General features: G+C 40.2%; 1 protein-coding gene across 1 annotated transcript in view; it reads left to right on the forward strand.

The window, feature by feature from the left end:
- The first annotated feature begins 8,354 nt into the window (after positions 1-8,354).
- The window catches only part of unc80 (unc80, NALCN channel complex subunit), a 41,944-nt gene continuing 32,773 nt past the window's right edge, over positions 8,355-17,525 (forward strand). Inside the window, exons 1-7 of the mRNA XM_086972895.1 lie at positions 8,355-10,589; positions 11,447-14,311; positions 14,819-14,888; positions 15,124-15,203; positions 15,413-15,629; positions 15,795-16,712; positions 16,979-17,240. Of these exons, the coding sequence (XP_086829021.1) occupies positions 14,139-14,311; positions 14,819-14,888; positions 15,124-15,203; positions 15,413-15,629; positions 15,795-16,712; positions 16,979-17,240 (1,720 nt within the window). The 5' untranslated portion in view covers positions 8,355-10,589; positions 11,447-14,138. The remainder of the gene's footprint in view (positions 10,590-11,446; positions 14,312-14,818; positions 14,889-15,123; positions 15,204-15,412; positions 15,630-15,794; positions 16,713-16,978; positions 17,241-17,525) is intronic.

The raw sequence follows: 17,525 nt of genomic DNA on the forward strand, positions 1-17,525 counted from the left end.
GCTAATTTGAAACTCAAACCAAATATTGTCCCATCGTGAGATGAGACTTTTTATAGACGAATAAAAAAGGCCTTAAATAAATCCAGCGTAATCTACTTATAAAATAAAGCATTAATCCTATTTATGCGCACACTGTGGATTCTATTAGCCAAGTTGATTTCTATAGTATCCTTTATCTAATCTTTGTCTTGGTTGGTTTTGCTGTTTTGGATCCCACACTAGAAGGACGTATACATTATGAACGGCCCAAGCTTAATTGGAACCTCAGATCAAGTTAAGCTATTCTATTATCCACTTTTCTCAAGCTATTTTTTTTAATTCGTAATAAAATGTTTCATTATTATTATTATTATTATTATTATTATTATTGTTGTTGTTGTTATATCAACTGTATTGTTTTACATATGGTCTCTCTAATATAATATAATCGTTATTATATAACTTTTATAGATTCACAAGCGGGTGAGCCTTCATAAGCAAATGAGGACGAATTTCTCCACATATACATCTAGTTATTGTAATTATCCACGCTGTATTGTCCTTGGATGGACCATATCCTGTCGTCTTCAGTACTCGCATTGTGGAACGATCTCCAGCGTATCCAAACCTGCTTGCACTTTGCCATTCTGACCCGACCATTGTAACTTACAGCGTTCACTTCAAACGCCTCTTAATTAAGTTAATAAAACTACGACATACTATTATATTGTAACCTGTTTCTTGATCAATGCTCGCATTCCACTGCATTACTTTAAATTTTGACCGTCCTTGGTTTCATCATGGTTACGGTTCATCGTGATAATGTAAGCGTGGGTCATCTTCCGTGCTAGCATCTCTAGAGACTCGTAAGACCTAGCAATACGCCAGATAAGTAATGACTTAGCTCACGCTTAACAATTTACGGTTTTCGGTTTATTCTCAAAACATTGCTCATCAGAAATATAGGGAACCGCGTTACTGTCTGCTGTGGAGCCTATTATTTGTCTACGAAGATCAAATAACGACAGATCTTTGCCTACTCTTGAATCGTTCCTTAGATACCTTTGTAGGCGTTTGCCAAGGCTCAATCGTTAACCTTTTTCATTCGATTCCGCGTTCCGTTCATAAGTTAAGAATCTACAGTATAGTAATAAGAGAAAATACAAAAGGTAACTACGAGACCAAACTTTGGTATCTAAATGTGCTTATTAGATCCATACTTATCGCTTAGCTATTATTCCCTGAACCATATGATAACGGTAGTTGTGATAATTAGCATTTACCTGTATCGCTATAAAAACGAGTAAGATAAAGTGTAATGTTAAAGGGAATTAGGCGGCTTTTCGGCTACATGTAGAAAACTGATCTTAGATACTAGATACCATAATGATTGTTAGCTGTTGAAACACCGAAATCCAGTTTCAGTTTCTAAAGTTCATGGATACCGCACATATGGTATTTACAACTTACTTTTCTTACACGACAATCTTTCTATTAAAGAACGTTGGATGAAATGGATTTAATATCTTACAACTTCTGTTAATGCATATGTCGCCTATTTAGACAGTACATTGAAGACAAACACGCGACGGATCTGTCCAGCAAAGGGAACCTTAGCTCACTAGTGATAAGGTTATAATTAAGGTTAATTATCTGATGTAGATTTCTATCTGTATGAGGTCTGTATTTTGTGAATTAATATTTTGATATAAGTATTTATTATTAAGACAACTAACTTGCAAAGTATTTTTAGAGAAGATATCGCTTAGAAAGTTGATTTTTTGTCCGAAAAAGCTAAATACAGGTAGATTCAACTTAAAGAAGGCTCACTTTGCACATAGTTGCTGACTAGCTGGTTTACGTTAGTTTATTAAAGAATACTCTTGAATTTGTTGCGTCGAATAGGAGAAATAAGAGGATTTATTGTTAAGAACGGGTCAGCATCAGAACATCTTTAATCTCTTTGACTTTTAAGCCACCTCACAGCTTTTAAACTAGTTAAGTTTAAGAGATTTCAGAGCCAGAAACCATGAAGCAGTTCAGGCTGCGGGTTGGCAAAGGACCAAGAACAAATAGGCTCTGTGATTCCTAATCACTTAACATGGTAGATTTTGTCGATAGCAGGTTTCGTTGGACCGTAAAGGTCCTATTTAGCGTCTTCGAACAAACGCCAATGTTTTTTCACACGAATTTCTAGTCTTGAAGCAGCGCGTTATCAACGACGGAAAAACTTCGTCATTCATCGCGTATGCTCTATAAAAATGACGCTGCTCGCTTCTATTTGAAATCTTCCAAAGCATCCGACCGTGCGGCTCGAGCGAATGCTGTGAACGATCATCTCTATAACAGAGGGCCGTAACAGTAATCGAATGATGCACGTTGCCCTAAATTTATAGCAAGCTATGGCCAGCTACCATTTTCAGCATTCAGACTAACTCTCTTCCATCATCTATAGGATTTGCTTAACGCTAGAGTAAAGACATTGTTCATATATTGTTCGACTTATTGATAACGCCATTTCATTTTTACTACTGCACTAGCCTAACCAAAATTTCATTTAAGTACACAATAGTATTATTAATATAGGTAATAGCAATAATAATAATCCGATTGAAGCGTGACCGGACACACCTCTGTATAAATATAGCTATTTGGTTAAGACCTCCGCACTTTCCGCTATTTTGACCCAAAGTCCGTTTTCATTCTATAACCACCATCAGGGCGAAAACAGGTGTTAGTATATCTTATATATATACATATTTTACTTCAAGGGTGGCGGCAGGGAGGGAAAGATAGGGCAGCTTGTTATAGCATTGCGGTAGTAGTCAACATAATGCAATCAGGACGCTAATACGTCCTTCCTATTGGGTGTACAGTAGAACTACTGTAAGATCCTACCCTCATAAGTTACGTAGAAGTTTATGTAAAAATCACAAAAAATATAGAATTAGTTATATTACCTATGTCCAATTTGTCTAATTGTGTCGCCCATAGACGTAATTCGGCCATATAGTATTTGAGCGGTAATACTTCATCAAAAATACGTCACAGATTTGTTCGTAATCTTGCTACCAGTCTTCTTCCTTCAGGAGTAGAGTGCTTGTTCATCGGTGTAACCAACCCAATGCCATACGTACATCTTTGCCAGTTTTATGAGGAATTTACTCAAACCGTGTTACACTTCAGTAGGGAAAGAATGCCGACAATTATTTTACAACAACCGTTCCATATAATAGAGGAATGTTAAGCCATGGCGACCGTGTCCATAATCAATGAGATTCGTCAAGTAAATGTAAGCATGAACCACCTCGTGTAGCAGCGCCACTCTTAGGTTAACATGTGGGCAACACATGTTAGCAGAAGTTCCACCGAAATGTCCTTCGTATCAAAACATCGAGCCGTATTCATAAAGGTCTCAGAGGCTGTCCGTGTCACAAACACTGCTCCCTAGAGAAATAAATCATTATAAATAAAGTAGATGGTGTGGTCATCGGGTGTAGGATCAATTGTTTCCCCGGCGGGTGTTTGTTTGAACGATGCAACTCTTTGAACAGTTTCAAACGCTCTGCCGAGCTGGGGTTCGATTGTGCATTTCTCCTCAATTCCTCTTTATACCGTGTATAGTCAAAAGATCCCTGGACAGGATGTACAAGGAAATTAAGCAACGAGAATAGAATCTAGTTTTTTTAAGATCCTGATCACCGTAAGAAACCAGGTCTTATTCGAGCGAACCGAACATTCTGTATAGCATAAACAATGGAGAAGTACAGTTGTCATGACAACGCCCACAAAGAGCAGAAGAAAGTAGAGTCCTCCTGGTCCAATCTCGAAACAACCGATCCGTCGAATAAGCATTAAATTACTTTACCTTACGATCGGTAGCGAAAACAATAGCGAACTCAATGCAATAGAACGATTTACGGAGTTCATAAACATGGTTTGATCCCGAGTCGTTTCCGTTTATTGAAAAAAAAACACGAAAAATACATCCGCTCTGTGTAATAGAGAAGAAAAAACTGGCATTTGCGGAACGTGTGGGATTAAAACCTTTAGCACTTGCGATAGAGTGTTGGAATGCTAGGCGGTAGTTATAAATATTATATCTAATAGTTTTCGTAGAAACTTGAGTGACAATACATTTAGCGAAAACATCAGGAATTGGCCGATCATTATAAAATATATCAACAATTAACTTGAAAGGTTCGATCAAAAATATAACAAATATTCTACAGAAGACTAGCTGTATGCTGTGACAAAACTCATATTGGGTTTGAATATGGTAAGAAAATTTGATATTGCCATTTATAGAATCTTGTCAGCATATTAGAAATTAAACAGTTTCAAGTGGCACTAGTTTTGTTGCTGAGGATGGGGTGGTGAGGCTATTGAGACACGATCGGGACAGTAATTATCCGCTGACAGCATGGTAGTTTGGATGTTTAAGTTGCAATAGGCCAAGGTTGAACAAAAAAAATATGACGGAAGTTATGGCCTTTTGAGCCAATGTTGGCATAAGGGTAAAATGAATGTGAATATTCGAAATTTAAATCGGATTGGGGAGGTACCCTCTAGACAGTTGTTGGTTTTACCAATTTTTCTATCGGGACACAGTACGATTGAATGGAATCATGCGCAATGACAACGCTGTCTTTTTGGACAAATTGAATCGGACTAATAAGTTGATTAGCAGACATGGGACACGAAATTACGTAGCCATAAAAATACCTAATGAAGCAACTAGGACTACGAATCACATACACTAGTAGCACCTAACCAGCACTCGTATTGATCACATTCAATCTGAGATATATTTTGAATTCCAAAGTATTGTAGTTAAAGCTGGTGACAGAAATACATTATTTGAGGCCCGCCTTTCTCAAGTTAAAGTACAAAGTATTGCTAAATTATTATACTGAAAACTATTATCCGAAGCAATTTCCCATAAAACGATTATACATTTTTCCCATATACGATTATACATCCACAGAAAAAAGATCGCTTTTTTAACGATTCCGCAAAGCAGATTCACTTCAATATGAAGCATATCCGCCATTGAAGAACCAAAAAACAACTGAAGAAGAGCGAATTTACAATACAACAGGCTGTTTGGCTTGCATCGAATCCGGGCCATGTACGCTTTATGAGACTAATCCAGTGATGATGTCGTGGTTTGGAAGTTTTACTTATCTAGATAACGTGCACAGCAGACGTTCACCACGATACCGCTTTGCAGCGGGACGTAGTCATTCAAAGTTCTACATTGTACATGAGGTTAGAAGCCACCAACATATGGACGAATCATCAGCATACGAAATGCACAGTACACAGGTTGCTGTATTAAAAAAATTGCATAGAAAAGCAAAAAAGAATAATTTGCCTTACGTAATCAGTCGTTAGTTAAAAAGATTTCGATAGCTTGCTTAGTTGATATGAATACGAAATAGCCAGCAATTTGGCGCTTCCTTCTTAGCTTAACGCCAATAATAATAACATTTATATTCGCATTTGCGCTGTCTGCCTGACTCGAGGGCTGACAACATTTCGGTCAATGTCCAAAAGCTATCATCACTGTCTGCTGGTGCCGATCTAGGTTGCTTGTTAGACAGGCTATCTGTTCTTAGTACATTATACATATGATATAACATAGTTCGGCAAAGTAGAAAGATGGCGGTCTATTCGTTTTAAACATCATGGACTAACTGTTTAAGTTCAAAAGAAAAACAAAGCTTAAGCACACAGTCTTTAAGATAAAAGCATCCTGTGAGCATATCATGGTATACCCTTGTATCGCTGTGGCCTGAATATATTCCACCTGATCGACCTTAATAATGTTGCAGGTTTTACGTGCGATATCGTAGTACGGCATTTTGTCAGACATAGTTTTATATAGGTTGCAATATATTACATCATGAACTCTTACTTCTTGAGTTATTTTAGTTAAAATTATATCATTCAATAGGTAAGATAAAGAGATGCTTACATATTGATGGGCGCTTACTAGAGCAACCGAATTTGTAGCTAGTATATCTCAATAACTGTGCCTGTCTATATTTTCATAGAATACGATAACAACTTATACGCGTGTCTCTATGTACAATGCGAAGTACAAACCCTCTTTTATTGTACTTCAAAAGGTTATGTAATAAAAAGATTATGTGCGTTCAGTGCTCTTTTATTAATAATAATAAACCAAAATAAACTTAGATAGGAAGGTATACGTCAACTGAAAATAAAGTCTTCCGCTTCACTGTGATTTCGAAGATTCTAAATTAACGACAATGCTTTGAGTACTAAAGTAAGGATTCCACCTAACAGTAGTTTGCAAAGTTTCTGCAGTTGTCTACTTGGGGGCAAAAAATTCGGGATAGTTGTGCATATGAATCCACAAATCACTGCAGGCCATGACTTTGCTTTGATAAGTTTAAAAGATACGGTTTTATCCTAAACGATATTTCATGTCTAAGCTATTAAATAGGCACAGAAAAGCTCAGAAATACTCAGAAAACTTTGAGGCACGAACTCGCAATGGTCATAATACTGTGCATTTAATTATTATACGCCATGAACCATTTGAGTGCGTCTTTTATTTGTTCCTAATAATCCAAACAAGTCAGTGCAGGTGAAAAACGAGATAACTTGCACATATATTTATATTTAATTTAGTTGCAGTCTAGGAGGGGGAATCGTTTTAAGTGTATTCCGTATCTAATGCGTGCACCATTAGGCCTAACTGGGAGCAAAGGTGCATCATTTAAAGAGGGATTTTATTTACTGCCACCTTTTACAAGGCGTACACTATTTACTTACATAATTACTGTAAGATCTTCTCTAGTCCAGTCCTATAAATATAGGTATTAATGTTCTTAATGCTCCCTCCAATGACAGTTATGCTGAATCAAATGCGGTATGAAATAACCAACCTAATAATTACGTTGTATTCAGATCTTATTCTTTCGTGTTAAAAAAAAATTTAACTGTGCATTTCGAGGGCAACCTCATTTTTTACTATCTGATTCTTATTCAGGTATACAGACTAGGATCACTAGCCCAAGAACTTTTTGAATTATTTTATTCTTATCAATACTTTGACACTCATCCTTCAACATGGTTGGAGATATTTTATGATATCAAAAACGCTCCTTAACCAAGCTACCTCGGGACAACGTCTTCGGGCTCTCAATCTTCGAATTGTGCGATAAAAAAATCTTCCAACTATCATCACATTGCTTCCAAACTATATTTCCCGAATCACGGTTGGGTACTTATGTCGTCTACACCAAAGTGTAGCTATTCTTATTTTTACCCTCCTAGCGGTACGAGCCACCGATAAGTGGTGAAGATTAGCGTCCGAGAGCTTGGACCAGATTATTCATCAAAATATGGAACGGAGGTTTAAACTAAGTCTCTGTGTTCCGAATTCTATATCCGGCGTCGCCGTCAGTGCGTGTATGCCTGGAATCGAATATCTAGACCACAATATACATGTCCGTCCGACTAACAGGCAAATACGTCACTTATTAAACTATTACGAGGACCGTTCTAATCTAATTATATAATATATACTAGGCGGAATTTAAAAAAAAAACTCTTTAAAAAAGAAATTAAATTAGCTCTCACAGCCATGATTTTGTAGAAGTGTATGGCGCATCCACATGGCGTATTGGCTGTTTAAACAATCGGATGAAAATAATTAGGGCTCTGTTGAGACATGATTCTTCCATAATTGATTACATTAATCTATATTCTACGTTGAACAAGCGACAAGTCTTAATTGCGAACTGATCTATACTCTCATTTTATTCCCCGCCCCGGGAGGGTGCCGCAGAGTAATTGTTGAATGTGAAGTCTCCTGCTGAAGGTATCAACACATCCCGTTGTAGCCCAACACTTGCCTAAATAATGTCCTGTACTCGTATCTTTTACGCCTGGTTTCATCGAATAACTAAATGTATATAATTTTGCGAAAATTATTTGGTACTTTCTACAGCTCCTATCAAATTATTTATGCGACAGACGTCGCGATTTGTCTGTGATAAGAGTATGCGTGGTAACGCATGAGCCCAAAATTATAAGCAGCAATGAAGCCCTATAAGTACTAAAGTTCTAAAATCCGTTTGATAACGCAGTCGGCTTGTAATACAGTATCCCATATAGATTGACTCCAGTTTTTGGAAGCCATTACCTGTAAGCACTTGAGTTCTTTCTGTAATCATCTCCTTTGCACGTACGATAGACTTGACTAGTATTCTACAGCTCCCGAAGCTTTCGTAATGCATATCGTGTGTCCTTTCGCTTCTTTCAGCTCGAACACAGCAGTCTGCTATCGAGTTCTAAGCATGTGTGTCACACATGTGTCCGAGTACAAGTGCGCGAGTATGCGACCTGCCAAGTCAGAGCCTGGCTCTTTCCATCGGAGAGATCCCAGGACCGGCCCTTTCTCACTCACCCCTGACTTAGTCCCTCCGACGCCTTTACTCAGGACTTGTCGGCCCAGGTTGCGTTAGCTACCTTCTCTCTCCTCAGCTCTCGGAGTTCTGTTGCGGTCGCAGTAGCAGCAGCAGCTTAAAGTCGGGAGGAGTTTTCGTTTCGCCTGCACCAGCAAGCGAAAGCTGCCAACGGTAGAAAACGAAGGGCCTTTATTTTGGAGAGGGAATACATGGAAACGTGATGGTTTGCGCAGACTCGCGCAGGCCGTCGCAGGTCCTCAATTGCATGCTAGTAGCTACGTGTTAGCATCCCAACGCCCAACGCTCTCTTAGAGTTTGGCTGGTCTCACTCATCTCGAAACGGTGCGAAGTAGGCATCGGTCGACCGCGCCAGCTGACCGCGCTGGCCTAGGCCTGCTGGCTTCGCATCGCAGTAAGTGAGGCCTGAGCGAAGCGCTTGAGATCCTGTTAGCACTGACTGCTACAGGATGTCAGTAAGGCGCCGGCTTTAAGGCGCTGCCGACCCACTGAGTCAATTCGAAGCTGAGTAGCTTTTTAACGTTCGCGCTAATCTGTTGCTCATCCACGCATATTGTTATGTGTTCGCTAGACAGTAAAGAGATAAAAAAAATCGGATGGACAAGAGAAAAGATTGAGTGGAACCCTGCTTGAATATAGAATCATAAAGGAAAAAAGAACAGCAAAAATAAGCAGAACCAAAAGAAGACAGGATAAAGGAAAGAGGAAAGAAATCGTACGTAACGGGAAGCAAGCAAGCACACCACGCGAGAAGCAAGATCTACTATTGCAACTGAATACTTCGATGAGTTTTACGTCCGGAACTGCCATTAGGCATCCAACATCACAGAACTGCTAAAACTACTACTATTTTTGCTGATAAATTTACGCGACAAGAGGCAAGCACCCCACTGTACCGTACTCATATGCCGTAACCCGTCGTAAATCGTAAGTAACCATAGAATAGTCATCATAACGTCTTAACGCCAGATAGGCAAAGAATCACAAAGTGCGACAAACGGATAGAAGATAACAACGGTTAACATATAATGAAAGGAAAAATGGATCTCGAAGACACAAAGAATAGAGGCGAGCGAGATATATATATATATGCGTAAAGAAACGGCCAAAATACTGCAAGCATGACCGCACGCTAAGACGTGCAGTGCGAAGCCTGCATCGGTTGAACCGAGTAGTCAAATCGATTATACGCGCGGTTCGTTTGGTTCATAACATATACATACTTATAAATATATCGTTACATATGGATTGAAATTTAAGAAGCTTTGAGAAGAGGCGTTGTGAGAATTGTCTTCCTCCCGAACCATTGTCGACAAAACTACTACTGAGCCACAAGCGCGCAGCCTATAGCTGTTTGACGAAGACGACATTGTACACATTGTTATTAAGTATATATATATATACATATACATATATATATATATATATATATATATATATATATATATATATAGCTGCCATCTCGTTACTGCTGATGGACGACGCGTCATCCAGGGGCCGAGTGGGACGCGAGGCAAGTGTGTGTCGTGTCTGTCGAAGTGCGCGTCGAAGTGGGGTCGAGAGTCAACGAAGCCTTCGGGGACCGCATACGCTATACGCAGTGTGAGTTATATCGATAACGCCGATCAAGTATTAATATTAAGAAGAAGCTGGGCAAATGAAGCCCAGCGATCGAAGTGGAAAAAAAATGCCTTTAAAACAAGTCTCTCCACGAGAAAAAGACAACAAAAAATGGTGCGACCAGTACTAAGCTAACTACAACTCTTCAGAAATCATCCGCAAAATATCGCCAGCCAGTCAAATAAGCAGTAGAATTTGCGTCGAACAGGTAAAACACAGATAAAAAGTATCTTATTGAATACGACATTGTACTGTCTCATCTGTAGCCTGGCAAGCAGACACGCAGCTATATAGTTAAATTTCTACTTTAAAAATCCCTAACTCAATGACCAATCTTTAACAAGGCGTCGGAGCAGAACAGAGGAAGAAAATTAGTCAAAACTCACCACGAAGATATCTCGAGAATAACATGAACAACGCTGGAAATAAACGCCGTAAAAACGTGACTCAACCTTAAACCAGAAAATCTACCATTAATACTAGGATTACCACACTCATTAAAAGCGATCTCTGCTTTTACTGCTGGTAAGCATTCACTGTCATGGTATTAAATCGTTTGCATATATTGTGCCTATTATTAAATGTAAATATATGTCAGCTTGTGCAGAATGTATTGTATTATATGAACGAAACACAGGAGATATGCCCTTAGTCTTGACGTTTGAGCGATAGGGAAAACCGACAGAGGGCCTCTATGTGGGCTGGGATAACGTAAACACTATTCTACAGCATTATTCTATTATAACAGCAAGTTTTTGCCTAGCATTTACCTTCATTTTACGGTTTTTCGCCCTTCTCTATAAACAGATAAATATATTCTTTGACAACTTTAATTTTTCCTTTCGGACTGCTTCTTCTTATCTATTTTCTTTATTCACACAACTTTTAGACCCATTTTTAATTTCTGCGAACGTAAAATGTTTTACTTACTCGCACAATTTTTTTTAGGAAACATCAGCAATTTTGACATCTTTTTCATGTATCTATGACTAGTTTCTCGCGTGGCATTAACTTTTACCCATTTTTCATTTTCGATGTATACTTGTTTTTATTATAGTAGAGTTTTCATAATTTCCCTGATAGTAGATAGTAATGACTTGGCTTTATGAGTCGTCGTGTCGTCTCATAATATTTCTTCGATTGAACCTATTTTAAAAATTTTGACATACCTTACTTCTTTACACGTGACACTCTATCTGTTACGGGACATGAACCTTCTGGTGTACGTCTGGCATTTGCTTTCATATGATACTGATGCACAATCAGTTTTATACCTCTTGTAGTTTAGAAATGCAATTTTTGTAAAGTTCGAACATAGTTACTTGTACCTTCAGTATGATACGCTTTTCTAATGAATATCTGTTTAATGTTTCTCTTCACAGCCGAACTCGCCCAGTTTTACACCGGTCTATTTTATGCCCCGATTGATAAGGAGTTGTCGTCGAAAAGAAGCGCCGGATTTTTTCGAACAAGTTCACTTGAAAAACAAACAGAGAGATCAAGGCAAAATAAAAAAAAATATACACAATTGAACCATTTGTATATGCAGATGCCCAAATGTCTATTCAACGACTTCGCGAGCTACAATCTCAAAAAGTTGGGACGAGACGAATAAGACATTAACAAGTACTAGACTACGCAGCAGTAGCAAACCCGAAAGAGGAGCCAATCCAGCCACTAAGATTCTATCTGCTGACAAAGCCATTGTAAACACGAAACAATGTATGGGTTCACCATTAGGCTGACTTGCAATTTTCATCTTCCTTGTCGAAAAAACATAGACGCGTGAAGCATGCATCTCACATTTCCGAAGTATCAGTGCTAAGAAATTGACATCCTCCAAAAGTGCTATCCAAGACGGATCGTCGCAATGAATCGATCCCGCTAAGTAAACCATATATATATATATACATCCATATTCCGCGTCTAGTTGAAGAGTTACGTACGAGCTGTCGGTCTATGTTATAATCGTCTAAAGCACAGCTAGTCCTAGACCCGAAAGTGGGGAGTTTAAGAACGCTTCACATCGTTACATCGCTGCTTTTTTCGTACGCAAAGAACAAGCGCTAGTTGCCTGTATGCACAACGCATTGCGCGTTGCTGATTCGCTAGATAATCGTCTCGTGTCTCGAGTACCTGCCTGCTTAACGGAGCCCGTTCCGCTGATTCAGTCTGAACAGGGCTAGGCATCAACACGCTATTCACTGAAAGAGTCGAGTCCGTCCCTGAGCGAAGCACGTCGACTTCTATCGAAAACCGTCTGGCTGACGGGCCTATATGTTCGTCATTTTTCGTATCGTGTCCACTGGAGTAGACCGGCAGAATTAGTCCGTTTTGCTCTGACTAATAAAAATGATCTGTTATTAATGATGTTACCATATTACTCTCGAGCGAAGAACGATAATGGCCTAGTCATTCGTACTTAGTTAATAATAACTGCTAATAACGTTATAGCACTTATAGCTCTATGATAGGGAAAAATCTCTGAAAAATGATTAAATATTGCAGAACTGATCTTTTGCGGAGATTTTCAAGCCGACAGATTGATTGACTGAGCGACAGATAGACACCGCTACCTAAACGTCATAATCATGTGATTTGTTATAGATCTATCATTAATATCGGTACGACTTCCACTACCTAGCTAGTAAGTGATTATTCTTCTATCAATACACGAACGGTTCACTGGAAACTGTAACCGAGAAACTCAACACAACCCAACGTACCGGTTGTCTTCCAAACTCTTCAAACGACGCTGACACGGACATTTTAAAGATAAGATTGATTTATCGATTAGGCCAAGTTCCGAACGCTGACTAACCGACGTAAACGCAAACTGTTGTTTAATCACTTATCGATATTATCACAGCTGGAACAACCGTGTTATTCCTCTACGTTTCCTCTGTTTGTCGGACGCTAAAGTTGAAGTTGAATAACCTATCGGTTACGAAGCGAATCGCAACGTATAAAAGACAACGAGACTTAGCTGACCTTGACGATAATGGTAACGGCGAAGATTGAAACGATAATGTTGAAACGTGTTATCACTGCGAACTAGCGGTGGAACTTCAACCAGTCATTCATGTCAACAAAGTTCGTATCGCATAAATAATCGTTATATAGATCATAATTAAACGTCGAGCACCCCCTGCCAACCACTTGACAGGGGGCGAATACGCGCGTCGCTGACACTACACAAAATACATAAGCACCATTTGCAGTGAATTAGTCACACCTAAATTCCTGACACCTCACGAGTCAGTCGAAGCTGTAAACAGGTCTCCGAACTGATAACTGAAGTGTGAAAGCGATCGACATCGCGAGATGGACACTTCGACCGATCAGAGCCTCGTCGATTATTCCGGCCTGGTCCATGCAATACCCATGCAGGATCAGGATCACCAATCTTTGAAACAAGAGAGAAAAAAGGCTAAAGATTGCACGCTGAACTTCAAAAACGGACCACAATAAGCGGAAATATACTGAGAGCTGTACTAAGCGGTTCTCATAGTTTCGAAGTTCGAAGATACTTGAAAGAAATATACTAATGATGAAGACGCTAACATAAAGACAATAATAAACCCGTCGAGAAGACGATTACTATAGAAGAGTGAAACCCTATTTGCAAAAAAAATTTCGCACCGGCCTATAATCATACGTGATTGAGGAAATCGGAAAGAGAAACGGAAAGATCTGACAAAATAAAGCGTTTGGAGAACAACGAAAGCACAGAGTTTGCTAATCGACATGTGCCACGATTTATTTGGTACAAAACGCGTGATAGCATAGCTATCAGCCATGAAAGCGGTGGATCGCCGGGCATGCGATTGTGCCGTGTAGGTCTTCCCAGCGACTTTGTATGGAAATAGATTACACAAAAGAGACATGTGAAGAAAAAGGAAGGGTAGAGACCGAAGTAGATAGCGCAGTTAGCAGGCTGGCGCTGATTTTGAAAGCGATTCGTCACCAGTCTAATGGTAGGATTCGTAACTTCACTAGACTATACTAATAATTACAATCATATTTATTCATAAATGCTCGGTGATACAGAACGGGAAGATTGAAAGAAGAATTATGCCGAAGCGGAAGTTCGAAGACACGACCGCGGGAGGCCCACTAAGTGGTCACCCTGCGCCGTTAGGAACCGGGGGTCCACTTGGAGGACATTCACCTTACGATACCTTTAACGAACCCGACGAATTAGCTGTGCCGCTAGCTATACAAACTTTTTTATGGCGCCAAACTAGGTAAGCAACTGTCAGAAGCATACCCTGACGAATTAATACACATACAGTCTTTCTAGTCAAGTAATGGCGGAAACGAAATGTCATAATCTGTACGCAGCTAAAGCTATTCAAAATCTCGGAATAAATGGGTACCTCTACGCCAACGTCCTAATAACACTGTTCGATAGATCTTCTACAGATGCGCTTATAGATTTGCATCAGGCTCAACTAATGAACCATTTTCACGTTCAAACCTACTAAAATATTCGAGTTAAGGCACACAAGAACTATAAAACTCCTAGGTGAAATAATACTAATAATGAGCCTAATTATAATATAATTATAAACGACTTCGGTAAAGCAGACAGGTTGATGATATTATTACGCGACAGTGTTCTAAGTACTTGATTGTTTCAGTAAAACAAATAAGAGCTTGCGTCATTTTAACAATAAGACTATCTATTAAATAACCATGTTATACTATGATTACTATTATATAAATAGAAGAAAGTAATTGTAATCTTTCAGCCCTTTTATCCGGCCGAAGGTAGGCAGGTCATATGACTCTTCTCAAATGGAACAAAGAGAAGCTTGCAAGGTAAACAAATTAATCAATATCTAACGATTTTGTGTATATATGTGTAGATATTGTATATATATATATATATATACATGCTTTAACTGTATATTGTGACAGATACGTTCTGAATACATTAGCAACTATATAGGTTTCACACAGCGTTTGTAAATCTTTGAGAAAATAATTTTCTGTAAAATTTAGTCATAATAACAATAGTAAACTTTGGTCTTTTAATTTCATCTGGAAATCGAAGTCATTCGAAAAAGTTCTTGTGCAAAACATCCAATTCGGTCTCTCGCCAAGCCTCACGGCAGCCATCAAAGCGATTGGGAGGTAAGTGACATATGGACTTGATATATTGCAACGGTAACCACGTAGCGGTTATGCGCCTATATCATCGTAGACCACCCACCATATTTCAATATTATACACAATCGTAGCGTTATTACTTTATGCTAGAAAATGTTTTGTGCTTTTTAATACTTCGCTAGGTAAACATTTCCTTATCGTATAGTACTGCTGTCGTCATTATCTGGTTTTAGATGGCGCCTAGTGAAGGCAGCATTGCCACATGTACTTCACTGTTGTGCGGCGCTCCTCCACGGCCGCAAGGAGGCATGCCTCGAGAAACTCGGTTCGGCCGAGACCAAACTGCTCTATACGCTGCATTGGATCGTGCTCGACGCCTGCCAGGAGTGCCAAGAGGGCCTGCCGCCATCGCAGGTTCAACCAAATGTTTTTCCCATCACAGTTATTCAGGTATGTATTGTCTTCTTTTTTTGTTTTTGTTACAGTATTAACTTTTCTGTTTTCCCACTCGTTCAGTTTTTGTGTGGGTATTAGCGGGTATACCTGAGTGTACGTAGTTTTTACCCTGATAAACGCCTTCTCAAACTTTTACATTTTTCGGTACATGATGCATAGGTGTTTGTCTACCTGTTTGCCCCTCTATTGACCTTCCTTAAACATTCGGACTTGATGGGGTCGTTTCGTCTTGAGAACGGTGCAAAAATCTGGCTGCCACTGTGGCAGTACAAGCACCCAGCAGTGGAGTGCTTCACTACACCGGTACTGCCGAACCGACGGCGAGAACAGCGTGGCGGAAACCTTGGAGGTTATTTAGGCCACCGGCGCGCACGTGGCGACGTGATCGTCGCGCTGCCAAAGAAACGTGAGGCCCGTAGAGATGACACACACCGCGAACCCGGACAAGATCGCGACACGGTCAACATAACGATTGAACCTGATGCCGACAACCAGCAGGACAACCACGCTAGCGCCGCCAATCAGGCTGGGCCATGTGGCGGTGAATCGCCGGTACCGCCTGCTGCCGCCACCGACGACTCTAATGGCCAAGTATGCGACAAGTGCCATTTAGCGAAGGCATCCGCTGATGACGTCCCCGGTGCTCCGGTATGTTCATGTGCGCGCGGTGATTTGCCGCAATATTGTCCACTCGACGATCCAAACTTGGCCACGTACCTTGATGTATCGGTGCTGCGGTGCCTATTCATATCGCAGTGGCTCGAGGAGGGCGTGTTCTGGGCCCTACGCTTCGTACATCAACGCCTGTGCAGTATTTTAGAGGAGTCAGCCCGCGAAGGCTTTTCCCGCCGGAGGAGTTGCTCGCTGCCCGTTGCTCAGGACGAGACTCTGACTCCAACACATCGCATGGCCCACTATGCGGCCCATTCAGGCTATGCCCACCTGGCTGGACATCCAGGCCTATGTGGCATGGCAGGCACCATTGGCAGCGTATCAATGGCCATGGGTATGATAGGAATGGCTGGACCACAGACCCATACCACGACTCTCTATCCGTCGCCTAAACGACTAAAAAAGGTTAGTTCCTATATAGACACAGCAGGTCCTGTGTAGTAGCGAAAAAGTTCTTCTGTTCATAACTGCAAAACTTTTTGTTATCTCTAGAAGAAAGATCCTTACTTACGTAAGATTACGTTTTTCTAGTTCTCATTTACATCTCAATTATACAAGAGCTCTGTTTGAGAATCCGTGCATTCTAGTTTCTGGGGGGTCTCTAAAGAACCAGTGTCTCATCCGCCCGGAACGTAGCTATCATTTTAATGGATTTTTCATTTCTAATGTAGTCGCAACCACCGCATCACCCGTCGGCGTCCCATTCGCCCCATTATGGCTCGATACAAGATTTACGAATGAGCTCGAATCAACAGAGTCATGGGGTAGAAGGCAACAGAGCTTCATCGACCCGCAAGCGTGGGACTGGTGGCTTCAAGAAAGGTTCCGATCTGCGCTCCTTCGTAGAGGAGCACCTTCATCTACCCGATCACGTTTTGTACAAACTACAGCAACATCAGCAGCAGTTGCAACAACACGAGAAACACGTTAGAGGTATTTAATTGAGTGTATATCACAAAAGGAAATATAGAGGTTCCCTAATACGTTATTTAAACCCAGCGGGGAAAAGTACCCCCTCTGTAAGCAGGTTTGGCATGTTTTGCAGCAGATGTCATATTTCTGGTGTGCTTGCAATTCACTATCGTACATCTGCTTACATCAGGAAAACGTCTTACAATTCCATGACGAAGATTCGTTCAGATCACAACGATGAAAAATTGTTCATGCAATAATGAAGTGATAATTTATATAAGCTAAATATTGAATACTCAGTCACTG

Source organism: Varroa jacobsoni, unplaced genomic scaffold, assembly GCF_002532875.2.
Source record: "Varroa jacobsoni isolate VJ856 unplaced genomic scaffold, vjacob_1.0 contig00578, whole genome shotgun sequence".
In the NCBI taxonomy this organism is placed as follows: domain Eukaryota; kingdom Metazoa; phylum Arthropoda; class Arachnida; order Mesostigmata; family Varroidae; genus Varroa; species Varroa jacobsoni.